Source organism: Orbicella faveolata, unplaced genomic scaffold, assembly GCF_042242905.1.
Source record: "Orbicella faveolata isolate gen_17 unplaced genomic scaffold, um_ofav_v1 contig_47, whole genome shotgun sequence".
In the NCBI taxonomy this organism is placed as follows: Eukaryota; Metazoa; Cnidaria; class Anthozoa; order Scleractinia; family Merulinidae; genus Orbicella; species Orbicella faveolata.
In genome coordinates this window covers 10,979,658-10,996,967 of record NW_028301577.1, presented here as the reverse complement: position 1 = coordinate 10,996,967, position 17,310 = coordinate 10,979,658, and the positions used below count along the sequence as shown (strand labels likewise).

General features: G+C 37.5%; 1 protein-coding gene and 1 pseudogene across 1 annotated transcript; both read right to left on the bottom strand.

The window, feature by feature from the left end:
• Positions 1–5,058: 5,058 nt before the first annotated feature.
• LOC110041899 (E3 ubiquitin-protein ligase TRIM71-like) lies at positions 5,059–8,268 on the bottom strand. The gene has a single exon (XM_089280302.1). The coding sequence runs from the start codon at positions 8,231–8,233 to the stop codon at positions 5,987–5,989; it is 2,247 nt and encodes a 748-aa protein (XP_089136428.1). The 5' UTR covers positions 8,234–8,268; the 3' UTR covers positions 5,059–5,986.
• Positions 8,269–10,287: 2,019 nt separating this feature from the next.
• Positions 10,288–16,405, bottom strand: LOC149097130 (uncharacterized; annotated as a pseudogene).
• Positions 16,406–17,310: the final 905 nt, after the last annotated feature.

Genomic DNA, 17,310 nt, shown 5'->3' with positions numbered 1-17,310 from the left:
ACGCAATGTATGCAGAAGCGATTACGTTTAACTGAGGACGCAAATCTCCCAGAATCTTTTCATAGCAAGGCTCGCCAAGAAGGCGAAGCCCAGCTTTCAATTTTTGTTAATCACCAGCAAACGTCTGGTAAGGTAAGTGGTTATTTAAACTCACAAATCTCAGTAATATTTGTGGCCCGTTAAAAAAAAAAGCAGGAAAACAGTGAAGTTAACACTCTCTGAGAAGCTTTACTTCGACTTAACTAGTAACACCACAAAAAGGTGTAAGGCAACTCAAAGGGTGAAATAATATGAATTCAGAGTTGTATACTCTTTCAACAAACTGCAATACTGCAAAATCAACTTACATCTCTCCGTTTCGGAAACGTGTTGTTTAAAGTACATCAACAACATACGCAAACTTGAAAACAACAAACAGTATTCTCATTGTTTCTCTCTGAATACGAACACCTTACCGGAAATTAATTTGTTGTTTTAACCTTATACCCGTTATCAATGAACCTTCCTATTGTTTTTCTACTGACCAACCATTATCGACTGTTTAATGACAACCACTCTTCTGTTAACAGAAAATTTAAAATACTACTTTTGTAAAACTTCACAACTGAAACTGCAAATGAATTGTAACTTGACTTATCACTACTGTAGACCTTCTATTCTATTGCAAAGGTAACCAGTTTTCCACTGTGAATGTTTTTTTCAGCTGTAAATCCTGTGGTTACATTACATGTCTTCTAGTTGTTTTTCACGAACCAAACCTAATTTGTGCTCTTATCATGTGTCAGGGGCACCCAACGGATCGTTTCGGTAAATTATCTGTTCGGAAGGCCTTTAATCCCCTCTGATTTTCTTGAGAGAATTCGCACCTCGAACTTTCGTGATATGAGAAATTTAATGTCTGTTGTTTTCGGACTGTTGAAAATGTCGTTTTGGGTACCGAAAAAAGGTCAGCTATCATTTTCGGAAAGGCGATAAGACCCATGGTCCTTTGAAGTTCGCCGAGTTTCCTAACCAGTCTCCTCTACTAACTATGATAAGACCTAAGGTTTTCGGGAAATGGACAAAAAAGCCCTAATAAATTCGAGAATACTCAAGTTCCCCTAGAATATCCGAACAGATAAAATTTTTTTAGTGCAACCTAAAATTAACCTACAGAGCTTTAAAAGTACTCCAGATAGCCTAAAACAGCGTCTAACAGCATTCGAGAGAAAACGGTCGTTGGGTGCCCCTGATGTGTGACAGTTATAACCTCTTTCATTACAGCAAGACAATTAGTTGTTAAGTAAATGCACGTTGTAAAGAATGGAAACGTGATCTGTTTCATACGAAGATCTTCGTTTCACTTCAAATTTTGCTATGTTATCTGTTCCCGCAGATATCCCTACTTGTTTCCAGCTTTACTTAAACGCTGTGACTATGACCGGCAGCCGATAGACGAAATGACCAGTAGTGAGACTTAAATTTCTTTTATGAAATAAAACAGTGTAAAAAGAACATTGTGATAGGTGTCCCGAAGACGAATCCAGTGGCGGATCCAAACTTTCACCAATACAGTTTATTTCAGTTCACACATAAGTTTAGTTCAGATGTTTCAGTGCTCATACACTGCCCTGACAGTGCTCATTCAATTGAATTCACTTCAAGACAGCAAAAAATCCGGCCTAAACAGCGCTTACCAATACGTGAATTTAATGTGGACCCATGACCTACCGTGTGTGCTACTTGCTTGTAGATCTAAAGTTGCATGTATAGACAATGTGTTTGTATTATGAGTTTGCCCGTGACCGCAAATTTATCTGATATTACATAAAGCACAATCCAGACTCAAAATCTTCATTTACTTTAAAGGCTGAAATTATATGCACTCCGCGGATCCTACAAACTGCAAAAGACAGCCGCAAAGGATAAGTTTTCCCCGAAACCAAAGATGGCGAATAAACTCTTTCCGCTGATCCTAGAAACTGCAAAGGAACGCCACAAAGGACAAGTTTCCCCCTTCCCGAAACCAAAGATGGCGAATTTTCGGTGTCGGTTTCTCATTTACCAGCTTACCGATAACAAGACCCAGCATGCGGGATTCATTTCGACATCATTAGCTAATAGAATCAACAAAGGAATGTAAAAACGATACACACACATATAAGTGAACCAAAACCTTCCATAATAAGTCACAGGATTATTCTGCAAAACTCCAAATGTCTGAACTGTGAACTCCGCCTATCCACAATTGAAAATTTTTTAAAGCTGAGAAAAAGGCTTGTTTATTTTTTTTTTTGATTGCCTAAAAGGCAATGTTTGTAGTCCTTTTAAAAATTATTTTAATTTTTTAACCCACGATTTTAATACAAGGAACAGCGGGACCACCATTGCTCTGCCGAAAGTGAAACTTGACTTTGCTCGAAAAAGTTTTTACTTTTTAGGCGCTTCAGCTTTTAATTCTTTACCTTTAAAAATCGAGCAAATTAGCAGTAGGGTACCATTCAGGGAGTCTTTAGATCAATTTTATGTATAGTGTAGTTAATAATTTACGAAGTCATTCTTAACTTATTTTAGTTTTAATCCTTATACATGTATTATGTTATTTAAACAGGACCCCTTTGATAACAGTACTCTTGCACTGAAGGGCTATCCTGTATAAATATTCGTTATTATTATTATTATTAATACTTCATTTGCCACGAGCGAATTACTTTTTTTAAAGTTGGAAGTTATATTGCCTCCAGGTAAAACATAAACAATAGCATAGACCAGAACTTCCCTCTTACACGACTTGATTATTCTTTGGCTTTCAAATCAATGTTGCGTAACCCAACCGCCGCTCTGTACTGCATTAAAGAAACCATGATCTTGTGGGGCACTACCATATATGGACTATATAGGTATGTGCCGCTGTGAAGGGTATGGTTTTCAAGCAGTTTATTCTAGGATAGGGTATATAAATCAGAGCGTTTGGGTCTAGAATAGGGTATCATTTTTCACAAAACTGACTGGTTGGTTGAAGAATTTATCTAGAGTAAGGAAACCAGAAATTGCCACTCAAAAATATGAAAAAATCAAACCGGCAAGTTTAAATTTACGCAGATCAGCCTCAACAGTGTCAATAGATGGGAGGATTTAGGGAGTTTACTCTAGTATAGGTTAGCAAAGTTCAGCTGAACTAGCTCTGGTATAGGCTAAGGGTTCCAGGATCACAGCGGCATATCCCCACCCAGAAATTCCCAAAGTACCCTCTCCCCTCTCCCCCCATTAACCAGTTCTGATCAAGACAAAACCTTCAGGTAGCTCACCTTTTTGTTACACTATTCTCCATTGCTTTCTGCTATCTCAACTGGTTTCACAGCGAACTTCTTCAATGCTCTTCTCCAATTCAAGTTCAATTTTACCAATATTTCAGCCACAGGTACGAATAGTTCAGGCCTAAACAACACTGACTCACCAATACGTAAATGTGGACCCTTGACCTATCGCGTGTGACACACACTTAAGTTTAGTTCAGATAATTCACTGCTCGTACAATGCTCATACAATGCTCTGACAGTGCTCGTTTAATTCAACTCAGGACAGGCAAAGGTCCGGCCTAGACAAGGCTCATCAATACGTAAATTTAATGTGGACCCTTGACCTATCGCGTGTGCGACTTTCTTGTCGATCTAAGGTTGTAGAAATGGACGATATATTCTTATTTTGAGTTTGTCCGTGAGAGCAAATTTTTCGGATACACGATAAAGCACAATCCACACTCAAAATCTTCATTTAAAAGCTGAAAATAAAGGCACTCCGCGGATCCTACAAACTCCAAAGGTCGGCCGCAAAGGTCTGTCTTACTTACTAGCTCCGAGAGTGCATTTCGCTTCCACAGAGAGGGGTAAATCGTGCGCGACATAACCGGAGTCCGAAAAACGTGCCGAGTCACTTAACCAAAGGAATGCAGCTTGCCAGCTGTAAGCGACGACTACGTCATCACTTAAAAATCAAAAGCAGTTAGACAACTTTTCAGCGCTCAGGTCAGATTACTTGGTAAATGTCTGAAATGTTGTGTGATGTACGATTATCGATAATTCATTGCATTTCATTGATGCCTCTGAACTCTCGTCGAGGTCTATTTACCTGGCCCCAGTTGTTCGAAAGGTGGATTCAACGCTATCCACCAGATAAATCGCTATCCAGTGGATAAGTGCCCGGGGATAAGTGTTAACAAAACAAACCACTCTAACGGATAGTAATTTATCCGGTGGATAGCGTTATCCACATTTCGAACAACCCGGGCCTGACGTCGCTACTCTTTTTCATCTCACGATTTAGTTGCAAACGTAAATTCGAGACACAGTAGTCAGTCTTGCCAACAGACCACTCACTGTTTTACAGGGGTAAAATTGTAGGCTCAATTTCCGGGCTCACCGGTCGTTCTCATCTTTCCCAAACACCTAAGAGGAGGTACCCCTAATACATATAAGTTATATATCTAGGAATGATGGCACATGGCGAAAAGAATCATGACAACTAGAACAACTAGCTTGACCTTCAGGTAACTTTGCGGATTCGATTACCGTATGAGGCAAATCAAAATATTTTCGTTGTCATTGACCAATCACGATGCGTTATTAGAGATAGATGTTCTGACATGGGTTGACTTCTGAAAATAATTACAGAAAGCGTCAGGAATTCTTAGAATTCAGTCAGTGTCTGCTACGTGACCTGATAGTTTTGATGGAAAACTGTGTCGAGAGTTGCTCTGCCACATTCCGCTTTTCTTTGTTAGTTGGCAACAGGAAAGGCTACTCGTATGCTATCGATAATTCCACCTATTCACCAACTTAATATATAATCCCGTTCTTACTAGTCTCCAATAGCGCTACACTTCACTCCCTACGCGCGACACTGAAACCTTTGTTTTAGTAATAGTGATCAGCATCTGATTTATCCATGCAATATAAATACCCTGTCAAGCGGACAAGCGATGGGAATTATAATTAAAATCATCGACTGGTGCATGTACTTCAAATTACCAGAAGTAACATTTATGAAACATTTTAGGAAAACACACAAAACAGTCAACTCTCCATCATGAATGACAACAAAATTTATTTTAAGAACAACAATATAACAACTACATTTTTATTGACTACAATGATAATTCTAGCATACAATTCAATTTGCAGTTACTGATCAACTCAATTGACATTTATATAATAAACTTGACGTACACTATATAATAAAGATTAATTTCACTATTTTCCCACTAAGCTTTCCGCTGTCTACAATGATCAGGATTATGGTCTAAGTCTTGCATAATATATAATAAGCACAGCTTACGTATCAGAAAGTATAAAGTGTGGTAAACAATACCTTTCTCAGTTTCTAAAAGCCTGAGGCAGTATACTCTACAATCAGAGAATTTAAAAATTGCATTTGTGTTTTTGATGGTAGACTTAAATTGAGCAGCCTGCATGTTTTCACTTCAGTTTCTCATTAAATCCATTTTGCTACCTGCTATTTACCAAAACAATCATATATTCTAGTTCCATTTCTTTTAAAACTTGTCAATGAAAAAACTGTAATAATATTTTTCTTTTGCTAACACTCATATGACCGGTCATATCTTTTGTTAAGGGCACTTGATTTAGCTTCTTTACTGAATAACATAAAACCAAAAAAACTGTTTAGCATGGTCCCAAAGCGGGGGTTTTGGAATCCTCAGGGGATTGAAGCCTTGAGCCCAAGACTTCGCGCTCTTCTGGGAGCCTAGGACAAAGTGTCGATCCTCGTGGAATATTGTGGCAATGCAGTTTGAAGGAGCTTTGTTTTTCCTTTTTTTCTTATTTATTTATTTATTTTATTTTTTCTGCTTGTCTTTTTTTAAGACCTAAACCTCTGTTAGACACTGACTTGGAAAAAACTGAGGCAGAGTTTTCCACTAAAAGAATACGGGTTGTAAAAGTGTATCCGACGAGACTTCAGGTTCAAAGTTATAGATAAGCGTAATGAATTACTCAAGTATCTGAAGCCGGTTGTTAACGATATCAGTCACAACTATTCTACCATCACTAAGAAATGCAGCAGAAATTGGTCCACTTAACTGTCCTATCTCGCTGCCGTACGTCCCAAACTTTGCAAAGAATTTCCCATTCAGCTCAAGAATTTGGATTCTGTGATTGTTTCTGTCACAGACCAGAAGTTGCCCTGCCTCGGTAACTGATAAGCAACGAAGATCGTGGAAATTCCCGTCCCCTTCCCCCTCCTTTCCAAATGTGTACAGAAAATTTCCATTGTTATCGAAAACTTTTATACAATTTTCATCACATTCCGAAATTATAAGATATTTGTCATGTTGAACACACTGAAGGGGAAACGAGAAAATACCATGTCCGCCGATTTTGCGTAAAAACTTACCACTGGAGGAAAATATCTTGACAAGATAGTTATAACTGTCAGCAACAATGAAGTTTCCGTCCTTGTCCAAACTCAGACCATGGGGATAGGTTAACTGGTGATCCAGAGTACCTAAGCCACCGAAGTGGCTTAGGTACTCACCGTGCTCACTGAACATTTGAACACGGTGGTTAAAAGAGTCCACCACTATAATGTTACCGTTTTTATCAAACGTTATCCCACAAGGGCGGTTAAATTCCCCCAGCATACCTCCCTTTCTACCAAAAGATCTTAAACAGGTACCGTCACTACTAAAGATCTGGACCCCGTGGTTAAAATAGTCAGTTACTGCTATCTCGTCTCGATGATTTACTGCTACCCCCCAAGGGCCATTAACCATTCCAACAGACGCACCTTCTTGTCCAAATGATGACACGGGTCTGAGTTGACGCCTGGTTTTGACTTGAATTACAAACGGGCTGCCACGAACATCTTCGCCATTTACTTTCACTGATGCTTCGCATTCTCCGGTTTCTTTTGGAAAATAGCCGACCTTGTAGGTGCCGTCTTTGTTATCCTGGAGTTGCTTTTTCGTGGCACAGTCATGTCCTTGATGATTTTTGATCTGCACTGTCACGTAGTCATGCTCCTCGTAACGTTGTTGTCCCTCAGAATTTCTTGTAGTCAAAACAAATTCTGCCTCAAGTTCCACAGTCGCCTCTTGGAGTCCTTCTCCTTTGGCACTTGATTGGTGCGCTTTAGTCTTGCTACGAACGATTTTGAATGAGCCGATTCCTTCATTGTCTGTTTTGTCCATTAATGTTTCGTTTTCTGAGAAAATCAATTGATGAAGAACTTCAAGGTCACAGATAAATTTACTTTCAGTCATCTGACTCACTTCTTCCGGTAGGATTGTGTCTAACTGTACAATCTCAGCGATTGTGCTTCGTTTTAAAAGTGTTTCAATTTCTTCAATTGCTGTCTCGCTTATTTTCACTTGGTGCTCAATTTCACTCTTGTGTATTACAATACGCTCGAGTGAGGATTCTGCCGCAGCGTCTACTTTCTTAAATATTTGCTGCCTCTTCGCTTCGATGAGTGTGGTCATCATTTCAGCAAATTTCTCTGCGTCTCGTTTTACGGTTGCAGCCTGTTCTTGAATTCGAATACAGCTTTCGTCAAGCATAGCGATTTTATTTCTCTGCAGCTGCGCCTTTTGCTTTTGGGACTCAAGCACAGACTTCACTTGTAACTTCCGTTCATCTGCAGCTTCTTCCAAAGTTATCTTGGCATGGCCGTCGTGAAGTGTTACAACACAAGTGTTGCAAATAGCAACTTCACAGTCCTTGCAAAAGAACTTCAGCTCTTCTTTCTCGTGGTGTTTCTTTGAGCAAAATGCTGGACGCTTTAAAACATTCTCAAAGTCTTTGTCTTGAAAGTCTTTGAGGGCCAACACTCGGTGTTCTTTATTGGCTTTGATGCCATTATGAAGGCTTATACAATTGGCTTCGCACCAGAATGTGCAACACTGGAAGCAGTAGAAACTCTTCGAGCTCTTCTTGTCACAATTTCCACATTGTACGCCAGTGGTGTTACACTCTTTGATTGCCAACACATCAAGCAAACTATTGATTCGAAAGTTGGTGGGCAGGTCGTTGAGGCTTCCACTAGGGACTTTGCTCTCTCTTCTACATTCCGGGCATGTTAGGATATCCTGGCGGCCACTCGCTCGTTGAATGCCCTGCAAGCAGTGAAGGCAAAAACTGTGTAAACATGGCAGTGTTTTTGGATCAGTGAATGTTGTCATGCACACAGAACAGGATACTTCTTCATGAAGATTGTTTAGCAAGGTTTTAACATCCATAATAAAAGGCGGAAACTTAGAGGTTCGGTGAGAAGATCGAGTTTGTAGCTGAAAATGCCTCAAACAATGAAGGGATGTGCGTGATCGGATAAAGTGGTATTTGTCGTAGTTTGACAATACTGACCAATCATGGGACGAAATTAGACAATAGACTTGTCATGATGTGACTCCTTAGAATAATGACAGAAAGAGCTAAGGATTCTAAGAACTGCAACGATCAAGACAGCTTGACCTCCAAATCAATCATAATACTGTCAGGCAATTCTATATTTAGGTGAAATGATTAGAAGACAATCGCTGCTTAATGTTGCGTGGACGGCTAACGGCGTCATCATGAAAAATAGGTCCGCAGTGCGTACATGTGTGGCTTACAAGTTATACTTAATTAGGATAAATTGAATTATCATGGAAAAAAAAATGAAAGACACTACTAAAATTTTCAGCTCGAAAGGTCAGTGATCGATAGTAGAAGGTTAAAATATGAGATATTTAAGAGAATAGGGTGCTATTTTCAGAGAATCACAAAGTGTGCTTGTGTGGGGCTCCCAATTATTTAGTTTTATCGTACTAGTAGTTACGATATGGTAAATGAGATGCTGCTTTATTGTAAATGTACTTGCTAATTTGCGAGTGATTGAAACATATTGCTTCAGCCCATAACTAAAAGATTAACAGGCCTTGATAAATATATCCCAAACGAAACTTAAAAAACAAAACAAAATAAGAAATATGAATTTTTCTTAAGGGTTTAGCACACTATTTGTGAAAGTCAGCAAAATCAGCCAAAGATTAACTGTTTCATTGTATTATACATTCACTGTATTATTTCCTGCTGCAAAGCAAGCCCTTTAAAATGTTGGCAATCGGTTAATTGGGAAGCATTTGCCATTTTTTGTGCTAGCTGATGAGATGAGATATATGTTATAGGAGTGTAGGTCTAAGTCTTGTAGCCTGGACCCTATGCCTGCCGTCTTGTTAAAAGAAAATTTTGACATGCTTCTACCCACACTTTGCAGGATTGTAAACTTGTCCCTGGAATCTGGATATGTGCCTCCTTCACTAAAAACCGCCGTCTTACTGCCACTACTCAAGAAACCATCCTTGGACCACGAAATCCTTGTAATTATAGGCCTATCTCAAATCTCAAGGTCATTTCAAAAATCATCGAAAAAGTTGTTGCAGTACGTCTTCAGGACTACTTGGAATCCAACCAACTTAATGAACCGCTACAATCAGCCTACAAGCGATTTCATAGCTGTGAAACCGCTCTTGTACGTGTACACAATGATATTTTGCGTGCCATTGACGATCGTCACTGTGTTATACTCCTGCTACTTGATCTATCTGCTGCTTTTGACACTGTTGATCACGACATTCTTCTAACAAGACTGAAATCCAAGTTTTCAATCTGTGGCACTGCCCTTGAATGGTTTCGTTCCTATCTTACAAACCGCACACAATTTACCTTAATCGATGGAAAAAAATCACAGTCTCGTGAGCTTAAATGTGGAGTCCCCCAAGGTTCGGTCCTAGCGCCTATCCTGTACTTACTTTATACTGCACCACTGGCTGACATTCTACGGTACCACGAAATGCAATTTCACTTCTACGCTGACGATACTCAGTTATATATCTCTTTTTCAACAAACAACGACGTCGAATTAACTAATGCAGTTGGAAAAATTGAGGAATGTTTGTCTGATCTTGACAAGTGGATGTCTCTTAACAAGCTAAAACTGAATAAGGACAAGACGGAACTTCTTTATCTATACTCGAAACACAACCCGCAGCAGTCTCTACCACCAATCCGTTTTGGTCAAGACATAATTCAGCCATCTCAATTTGCTAGAAACATCGGTGTGATAGTTGACAGTACCATGACTATGCTTCCGCATATCAGTTCTATTTGTAAATCAGCCTCTTATCATCTCCGCAACATCTCCCGGATAAGGAAATTCTTATCTACGAAAACCAACGAGATCCTGGTCCATGCTTTTGTGTCTTCCAAACTCGACCACTGCAACTCTCTTTTGTACAATGTACCGAAGTGTGCTTTAAAAAAGCTCCAGTCTGTTCAAAACGCCGCTGCCCGACTTATCACCTGTTCCCGAAAGTACGACCACATCACTCCAATACTGAAAGAATACACTGGCTTCCTGTTTCTGAACGCATTAAATTCAAGATTATGTTACTTACCTTTAAGGCTCTTCATCAACAATCTCCTGTGTACATTCAAGATCTAGTTGCGTACTACCAACCTTCCAGAATCCTCCGATCATCACACTTATTACTTCTTAACCCCACGAATTTTCACCTGAAGACATATGGTTCTCGAGCTTTTGCTGTTTCCGCTCCTGAACTCTGGAACAGTCTACCCGTTTCTATCCGCTCATGTGACACTCTAAGTTCTTTTAAATCTAAACTCAAAACTCATCTTTTTAAGAAAACTTATTATTCTTAGCGATTTTTACTTTCTATTACTTTCTTAAATGCACATTTTTAATTATTAAGATTAGTACAGCTCATTTTGGTGAATTGTACAGCGCCTAGAGCAGGCATGGATAGGCGCTATATAAATATTTATTTATTATTTATTATTATTATTATTATCTTTCAGTCAATCAATCAATCAATCAAACAGTCAATCATTCAATCAATCAGTCAATCATTCAATCAATATTTTAGCTTCATTTATACCACAAAGTACAAGCTCACACCATATCAAAGCATAACCACAATAGGTCTAGGCTGTGTGGATTCCTAAGAAAGCCTAGCTCTTTTTATGAAGCCCGCAAATGATTAACGGTTATTCCATGAGTGCAGGTTGGACATGAGACGATGGATAGCCAACGAGGCATGTAGCATTGAGTTGGCTATAATCATTTCATATCCAACAGGCGTGAGTGCAATAATTGTTTTTATGATACATTGTAGTGACTATCTGTCTTCTCGTTGGCTAAAAGCCTACAGTTAATTCTGGGAAACAGCGCAACCTACAGATTATTCACTAATGTGCCATGGTAATTTATTTCACTTTTAAATATTTTATTTGCACAAAGAGAAAAGGTCACAGTTCATACTCAAACTGAGGCGAAGAAGCGTACTTACTCAAAAGGGTAAAAATATATTCCGCAAATCGATGGCTTTACAGTCAACTGATCGTTGAATGACCTCTTCCATGACTTACATTTGTAAACAAGTAGTTCCACTTATTCCATCCAAATGTAAAGCGATGAAATATATTACCCTCTTGTTTCCGAAAGTCTTGAGAAGGCGTCTGTGATTTATATTGTTTTCAAACTCAAGCGGTACTGTCTTTGAATTTGTGGTCACCCATGGAGACATTTTAAACTTCTGACGGTTCAAAGCAATGAATATTGTCTTTTAAAGGTACAATAGCTCCTGTAGAACCTGCACTGGATACATGCCAAGTCTGTCTTAGCTTTAAGCTCAAAATGAAAAACGACTTACCTGTAAAACTAACAGCAAAGGAAACTAGAAATCACGATTACAACCAAAATGGCTCAGACTAGTGTGCCGTACGACACAGGACTACGTGACTGACTCTCGTGTATCGTGGACAAATAAATAAATTGGATCATGACATAGCGTGGCTACACACTTTGTGTAAGCTACACAAAAACTGTTCGACAACTTTTCAGGTCAGATTGCGCGGTAAGGTGTCTGATTTGTTGTTTGGAAGTATGATAACTGGGAATTATTTTCTGTTCCAGTAATTATTTATTTTAACTACAAGTTATACAGTACCCTGTGAGCAGAGGCTCCTTCGATCATCCTAGAGAAGTCGGGAAGAGGAGGCGACTTTAATTTTCTAGGAAGGTCGAAGGGACCTCTGCTCGCAGGGTCAGTCAGTTAACAAATAATTTGGTTCAATAAACAGGAAATTAGGACTAATTTATTAACAACAGGGAAGAGTGACGTTAACTGCCCAAAGTATCAGTTGCAGATGTTTGATTGGAGACAAGTATTCGATAATGCAAAATGGATGGCTGGTAATTCGGGAACGGTGAACAGATATGAGAGACGTAATTGTTTACCGTTATGTTCTTTAGTTACCATGGCATTTTGGAATTGTGGGAAGCCATCGTTTAAAGCTTGCAATTGGTCAGTTATTGCCATGGAAACTAAATTTCTGTGATAAAATCGAGTAAAAGGTGGATAACGAACGTGTTCTTCGTTACTAACGTGATGTAATGTAGCGCGATTGACTAAAAGAGAAAAAATGACAAAAGGTTCAGAGTGCCGAATCATTATAGTGACGTTGTTCTAGTGAGCCGGAAATTAACGATTGTATAAAGCTTCGATTGGAAAGAAATTCCAGGTGTTTGTTGATAACACTTTGCAATTGGATTTTACGTTTTTTTCTTGTTATAATTGCAAAAAAAGAAGGTAACAAAAAATGGTGCTGAAAATATTCGGCTCTACATTCATGGAAATCAATGAACTCAGCCTCGCTACATTCCACTCCAATACGTATTTTGTAGCAAGGACTGGCAAGAAAAAGCCCTAGCTTTATGTGGATCCGAGAGCCAAACCATGAATTGTAGTGTCAATCTGACAAAAGGTCACCCGAATCCTTCGAACTGTATTGTAATTATTATGCCTATGATGATCTAAAAGTGTTTTTAGCAACGGGTATACTACTGTTTACAGCAGGTTTTAAATTTGGCACTGTATTAAGGACGGTGCTTACTAAATACAAAGGTTTTTGCGCCAGGATAAGACCACGAGGAAAACGTAGATCTTTGCGAGGGCTATTGGAATCCACAGATTTCAGATTTAGATTTCAGATTTTTTATTAATTGACACTATTTACAGACATATTTCACTATCACACACTATTACAAAAAATTCATTCATTAAAATAAGGAAAATATAATAATAATAAAACCAAAACAAAATGTGCTCAGTGACCAAAGAAGCATATGCTATCGTGTTGGTCACTGACACGTTCAAAAATAAAAGACAAGACACATCAATTAATAGAAGCAATGCAATAAAGGAAGTAAAATGTGAATAACAAAAGTATTCGAAATAAACAAGTTAAATGAATAAATCATAATGCTGAAGAGTAATATTGAGTATTTAAAAGGTATAGTTTATATTGCTTATAAAAGGAAGTGCAAGGCAGTTTTTTAAATTCTGTTCGAATAATTTCCCAAAGTTTTGATGTAACAAAAGATAAAGTAGAGGACCCATAGTTATTATTTACTTTTGGCCTATGAAAATTCAAATTCGCAGCAAATCTTGTATTGTAGGTATGGACTTCTGATGCCTGAGTAAGGGTTCTATGGAATATAGTTGGAATGTTTGTTGAGTCATTTAAAATTTTATGAGTAAATAGAGCCACTTTTAATTTGTACACATTTTCAAATTTGAGAATTCCTAAAAGATTGTAATATGGTGAAGCATTTTCCCTGCTATAAGCAAAGAATATGCTTCGGACACATTTATTCTGCTTAGTTATGATTTTACATAAATTAGTTTTACATGCACTACCCCAACTTATGATAGCATAGGATAAGTATGGATATATGAAAGAATAATACAATTGTTTCAATGTATGACGATCAACAAAATATCTTAATTTATTAATAATTGCTATATTTTTTGCTAATTTATTATTAATGTGCTGGATCTGCGGTCCCCATTGTAAATTTTGATCTATATAAATACCTAAATACTTAATTTGACTTTTATGTGCAATGTTAGGAATATGTATATACGGTCTTAGTCTTGTAGATGAAATTATCATGTAATTAGTCTTGGTAAGATTTATAGATAGTTTGTTGATGATACAATATTTAAAAACTAATTTCAATTCCTCATTCATGACATACTCAAGCTGATGCAGATTATCACTTGCATAAAACATATTTGTATCATCAGCAAATATACGGAAGGATAGTTTTTTTGAGCAGTTAGGTAAGTCATTAATATAAAGCAGGAATAGAAGAGGACCCAAAGTTGATCCCTGTGGTATTCCACAAGTAATGGTTTCAGAACTAGATTGGATGCTACCAATCTTAACAAACTGAGTGCGATTATGTAGATAGTTTTCAAACCAGTTAAGGTTTATTCCTCGTATGCCATAGTGGTAAAGTTTAGATAAAAGAATATTATGGTTCACAGTATCAAATGCTTTAGAAAAATCTAAAAAAACACCACAGGTAACCAGCTTTTTATACATTGCCTGTTCGAGGGTGTCAGTGATCTCAAAAATGGCTTGCTCTGGTGAGTGCCCTTTCCTAAAACCAAACTGATATCTACACAGAATGTTGTGTTTTTCCAGAAAATCGTATAGTTGATTATAAATTAATTTTTCAAGTACCTTACTGAAAGGTGAAAGAGTTGAAATGGGCTTATAGTTTCCTGGGTCAGTTACATCACCACATTTGTAAACCGGAGTAACTTGAGAGACTTTCAAAATATTTGGTACAACACCAGTTTGTATTGATTGATTATAGATTTGAGTGAAAGGTACTGATAAGGGTTCAGCTGCTATTTTTATCAAATTATTAGGTATATCAATTGATGATTTATTCTTATCTAATATCTTAAACAAGTTTGAAACCTGGGTTTCTGTAACAGTGGACATAACAGAACTATTAGCTGGAGATGACAGGATATATTGTGTAGGGTTTTCAAAGCTATCTTCAATTCTGCTGGCTAAGCTTGGGCCAACATTGACAAAATGTTTATTAAACTGATCAGCAATATCTTCATTACTAGTGAAAGTCTTGTTGTTCCTTACTATTCTTTGAGGTGAGGTCTGTCCCTTTGTCTTCCTTTTAATTAAATTACCAATTATTTTCCATGTAGCCTTTAAGTTATTTTTACACAAGTCAAATTTTTTACAAAAATAGGCTTTCTTATTAATGTTTTTGAGATGGTTTAATCTATTTGAGTATTTTTTAAATTCACAAATTTTGACTGGGTCATTGGATAGATAATGGGTTTTGTACATAGCATGTTTAGTTTTAATGGATTTGAGCATTCCCTTTGAGATCCAAGGTTTTCTTAATTGCTTTTGTTTATTTCCAGACACTTGTTTTAGGGGTGCATGCTTATTGACAATTAATTTGAGTGTATTAATAGTTCTAGCTGTTGTTTCATGCAAATTATTACATTTACCAGAGATGAAATTCCAATCCACAGCACTGATGTCTTGAAGATATGATTCAGGGTTGAACTTACTGTAGTCTCTGAAGTAAAGTTGCCCATTTTGTTTTCTAAGTGATGTTTCAACTGTGCAGAAAATTGGTAAATGATCTGAGATATCAACGGCTGTAACCCCTGAGATCAACCTGTTAACTGTATTTGTATAAATATGATCAATTAAGGTTGCAGTATGACTGGTGATTCTAGTGGGTTTTGTTATCACTATATAGCTGGTAATAGATTGTGGGAATAAATCATGTCAAGGTATCTACCTGTTTGCAGGTGTGTGTGATATTTTAAAAGGTCAATATTCATATCCCCTAATATATATACTTCATATCTGTTCATATTTAATTCTTGCAGGAATTCATTGAGTATCGATGTGAATTCATCCACATTTGCAGATGGGTGCTTATAAATGCAGCCAATCATAATATGCTTCTTATTGTTACCAGGGTCAATTTCAAGCCAACAGGATTCTACTGATGAAAGATCTATTATCAAGTCAGGCCTGGGGATAGTTTTTAGAGTATCATTGACATAAATAGCTGTGCCTCCTGCAAGTTTTGGTGAATCACTATGAAAAAAATTGTAATTTGACAGGTCTACATTTGAGATCGAATTAGGATTTAATCTGGTTTCTGTGACAGCAATTATGTCTGGCCTTGAATCAATAGAGTACAGCATGTCATTCAGTAAGGTCAAGTTTTTTGGCAAACTTCTAATATTACAATGGAAAAGAGAAATACCTTTACCTTGAGCATTACATAAGATATTATCAAGCTTAGGGATATCATAGTATTCAGACTGAGTATTTATAAACATTAGATCAGGGTCAGCTTCATCATTTTTATCTGGATTTGGTAGAAGGTTGTAAAGATCAAGCTCGATTAATTGATTTATATTCCTAGACCAATTAACAATAGCAAAGCTAAATTCCCTGTCGTCTAAATTATAGAAGGGAAGAAATTTCAGAGTGTTTACGACATAGAATTTGACAATTTAGAACGGTACATTAAGAGATTATTTTCTAAGTATTGCTTATCTGGTCGAGGTAGTCCTCAAATTCTTCATGCGTAGTAAAAGCTTCTGTGCCACAGAGAAAAATTAGGGTAGCCACGTATTTTTTCGAGATAATTAGCCTTGAATCTCAACAAAAATGCTGACATCAGCATTTTTCTGAAAAAAAGAAGGAAAGGATATTTATTCACAGATTTCCTTAGAATTCGCCTTTACATCCAGAAAAGCAAACACATTTATAAAGATCTTAAAACTACATGGTAAATGATAACATAAAAACCAGTTTTGGTTTGTCTTTATTAACAAAAACGTTGAAACAACGCTTTTAGCGTCTCTTACAGCCTTCCTCTGGTTCAGCTAAAAGACAGTCGAAGTACCGTTTGCTCACAACCAGAAACTAATCACGTGTTGAATAGGCTTGCCACTTCCATTTCATAACATAAAATGTGGGGATAACCACGCGTTTTTTAAGGTTATTGATCTTTTTTGAAAACTTTCACGGTGCCCGTTACGTTTTTTCCTGTCACCTCCCCAGTAAGTAAAACATTCGCGCGCACTACGCCATCTGCAGGTTCATGTTTACAGTTGGATTTCAGTATAATTTTCGACAGATAACGGCTAGTTCTTCAGCTGGAAGACGTTAACAGTTAGTGGTTAGTGATATGCTGCTATTCTGTGGTTCCTGGTTAAGTACAGGCTCATTAAACTTGATTTGGTCACAGTAGGGAAATTTTGCTTTCATTTTAGTTGTGTACTTGGTAGCGTAGTTGATTGCGTCAATGTCAACCCCAGCGCGCGCATGACGCTTAACCATGCCTTACGTGATGCGCAGAACGTGTGCGCACTAACAAAAGTAGGCACCGTCCTTAAGTGAC

Coding starts and splice junctions, on each gene's coding strand:
- LOC110041899 (XM_089280302.1), bottom strand. CDS start 8,233: ATGGATGTTAAAACCTTGCTAAACAATCTTCATGAAGAAGTATCCTGT.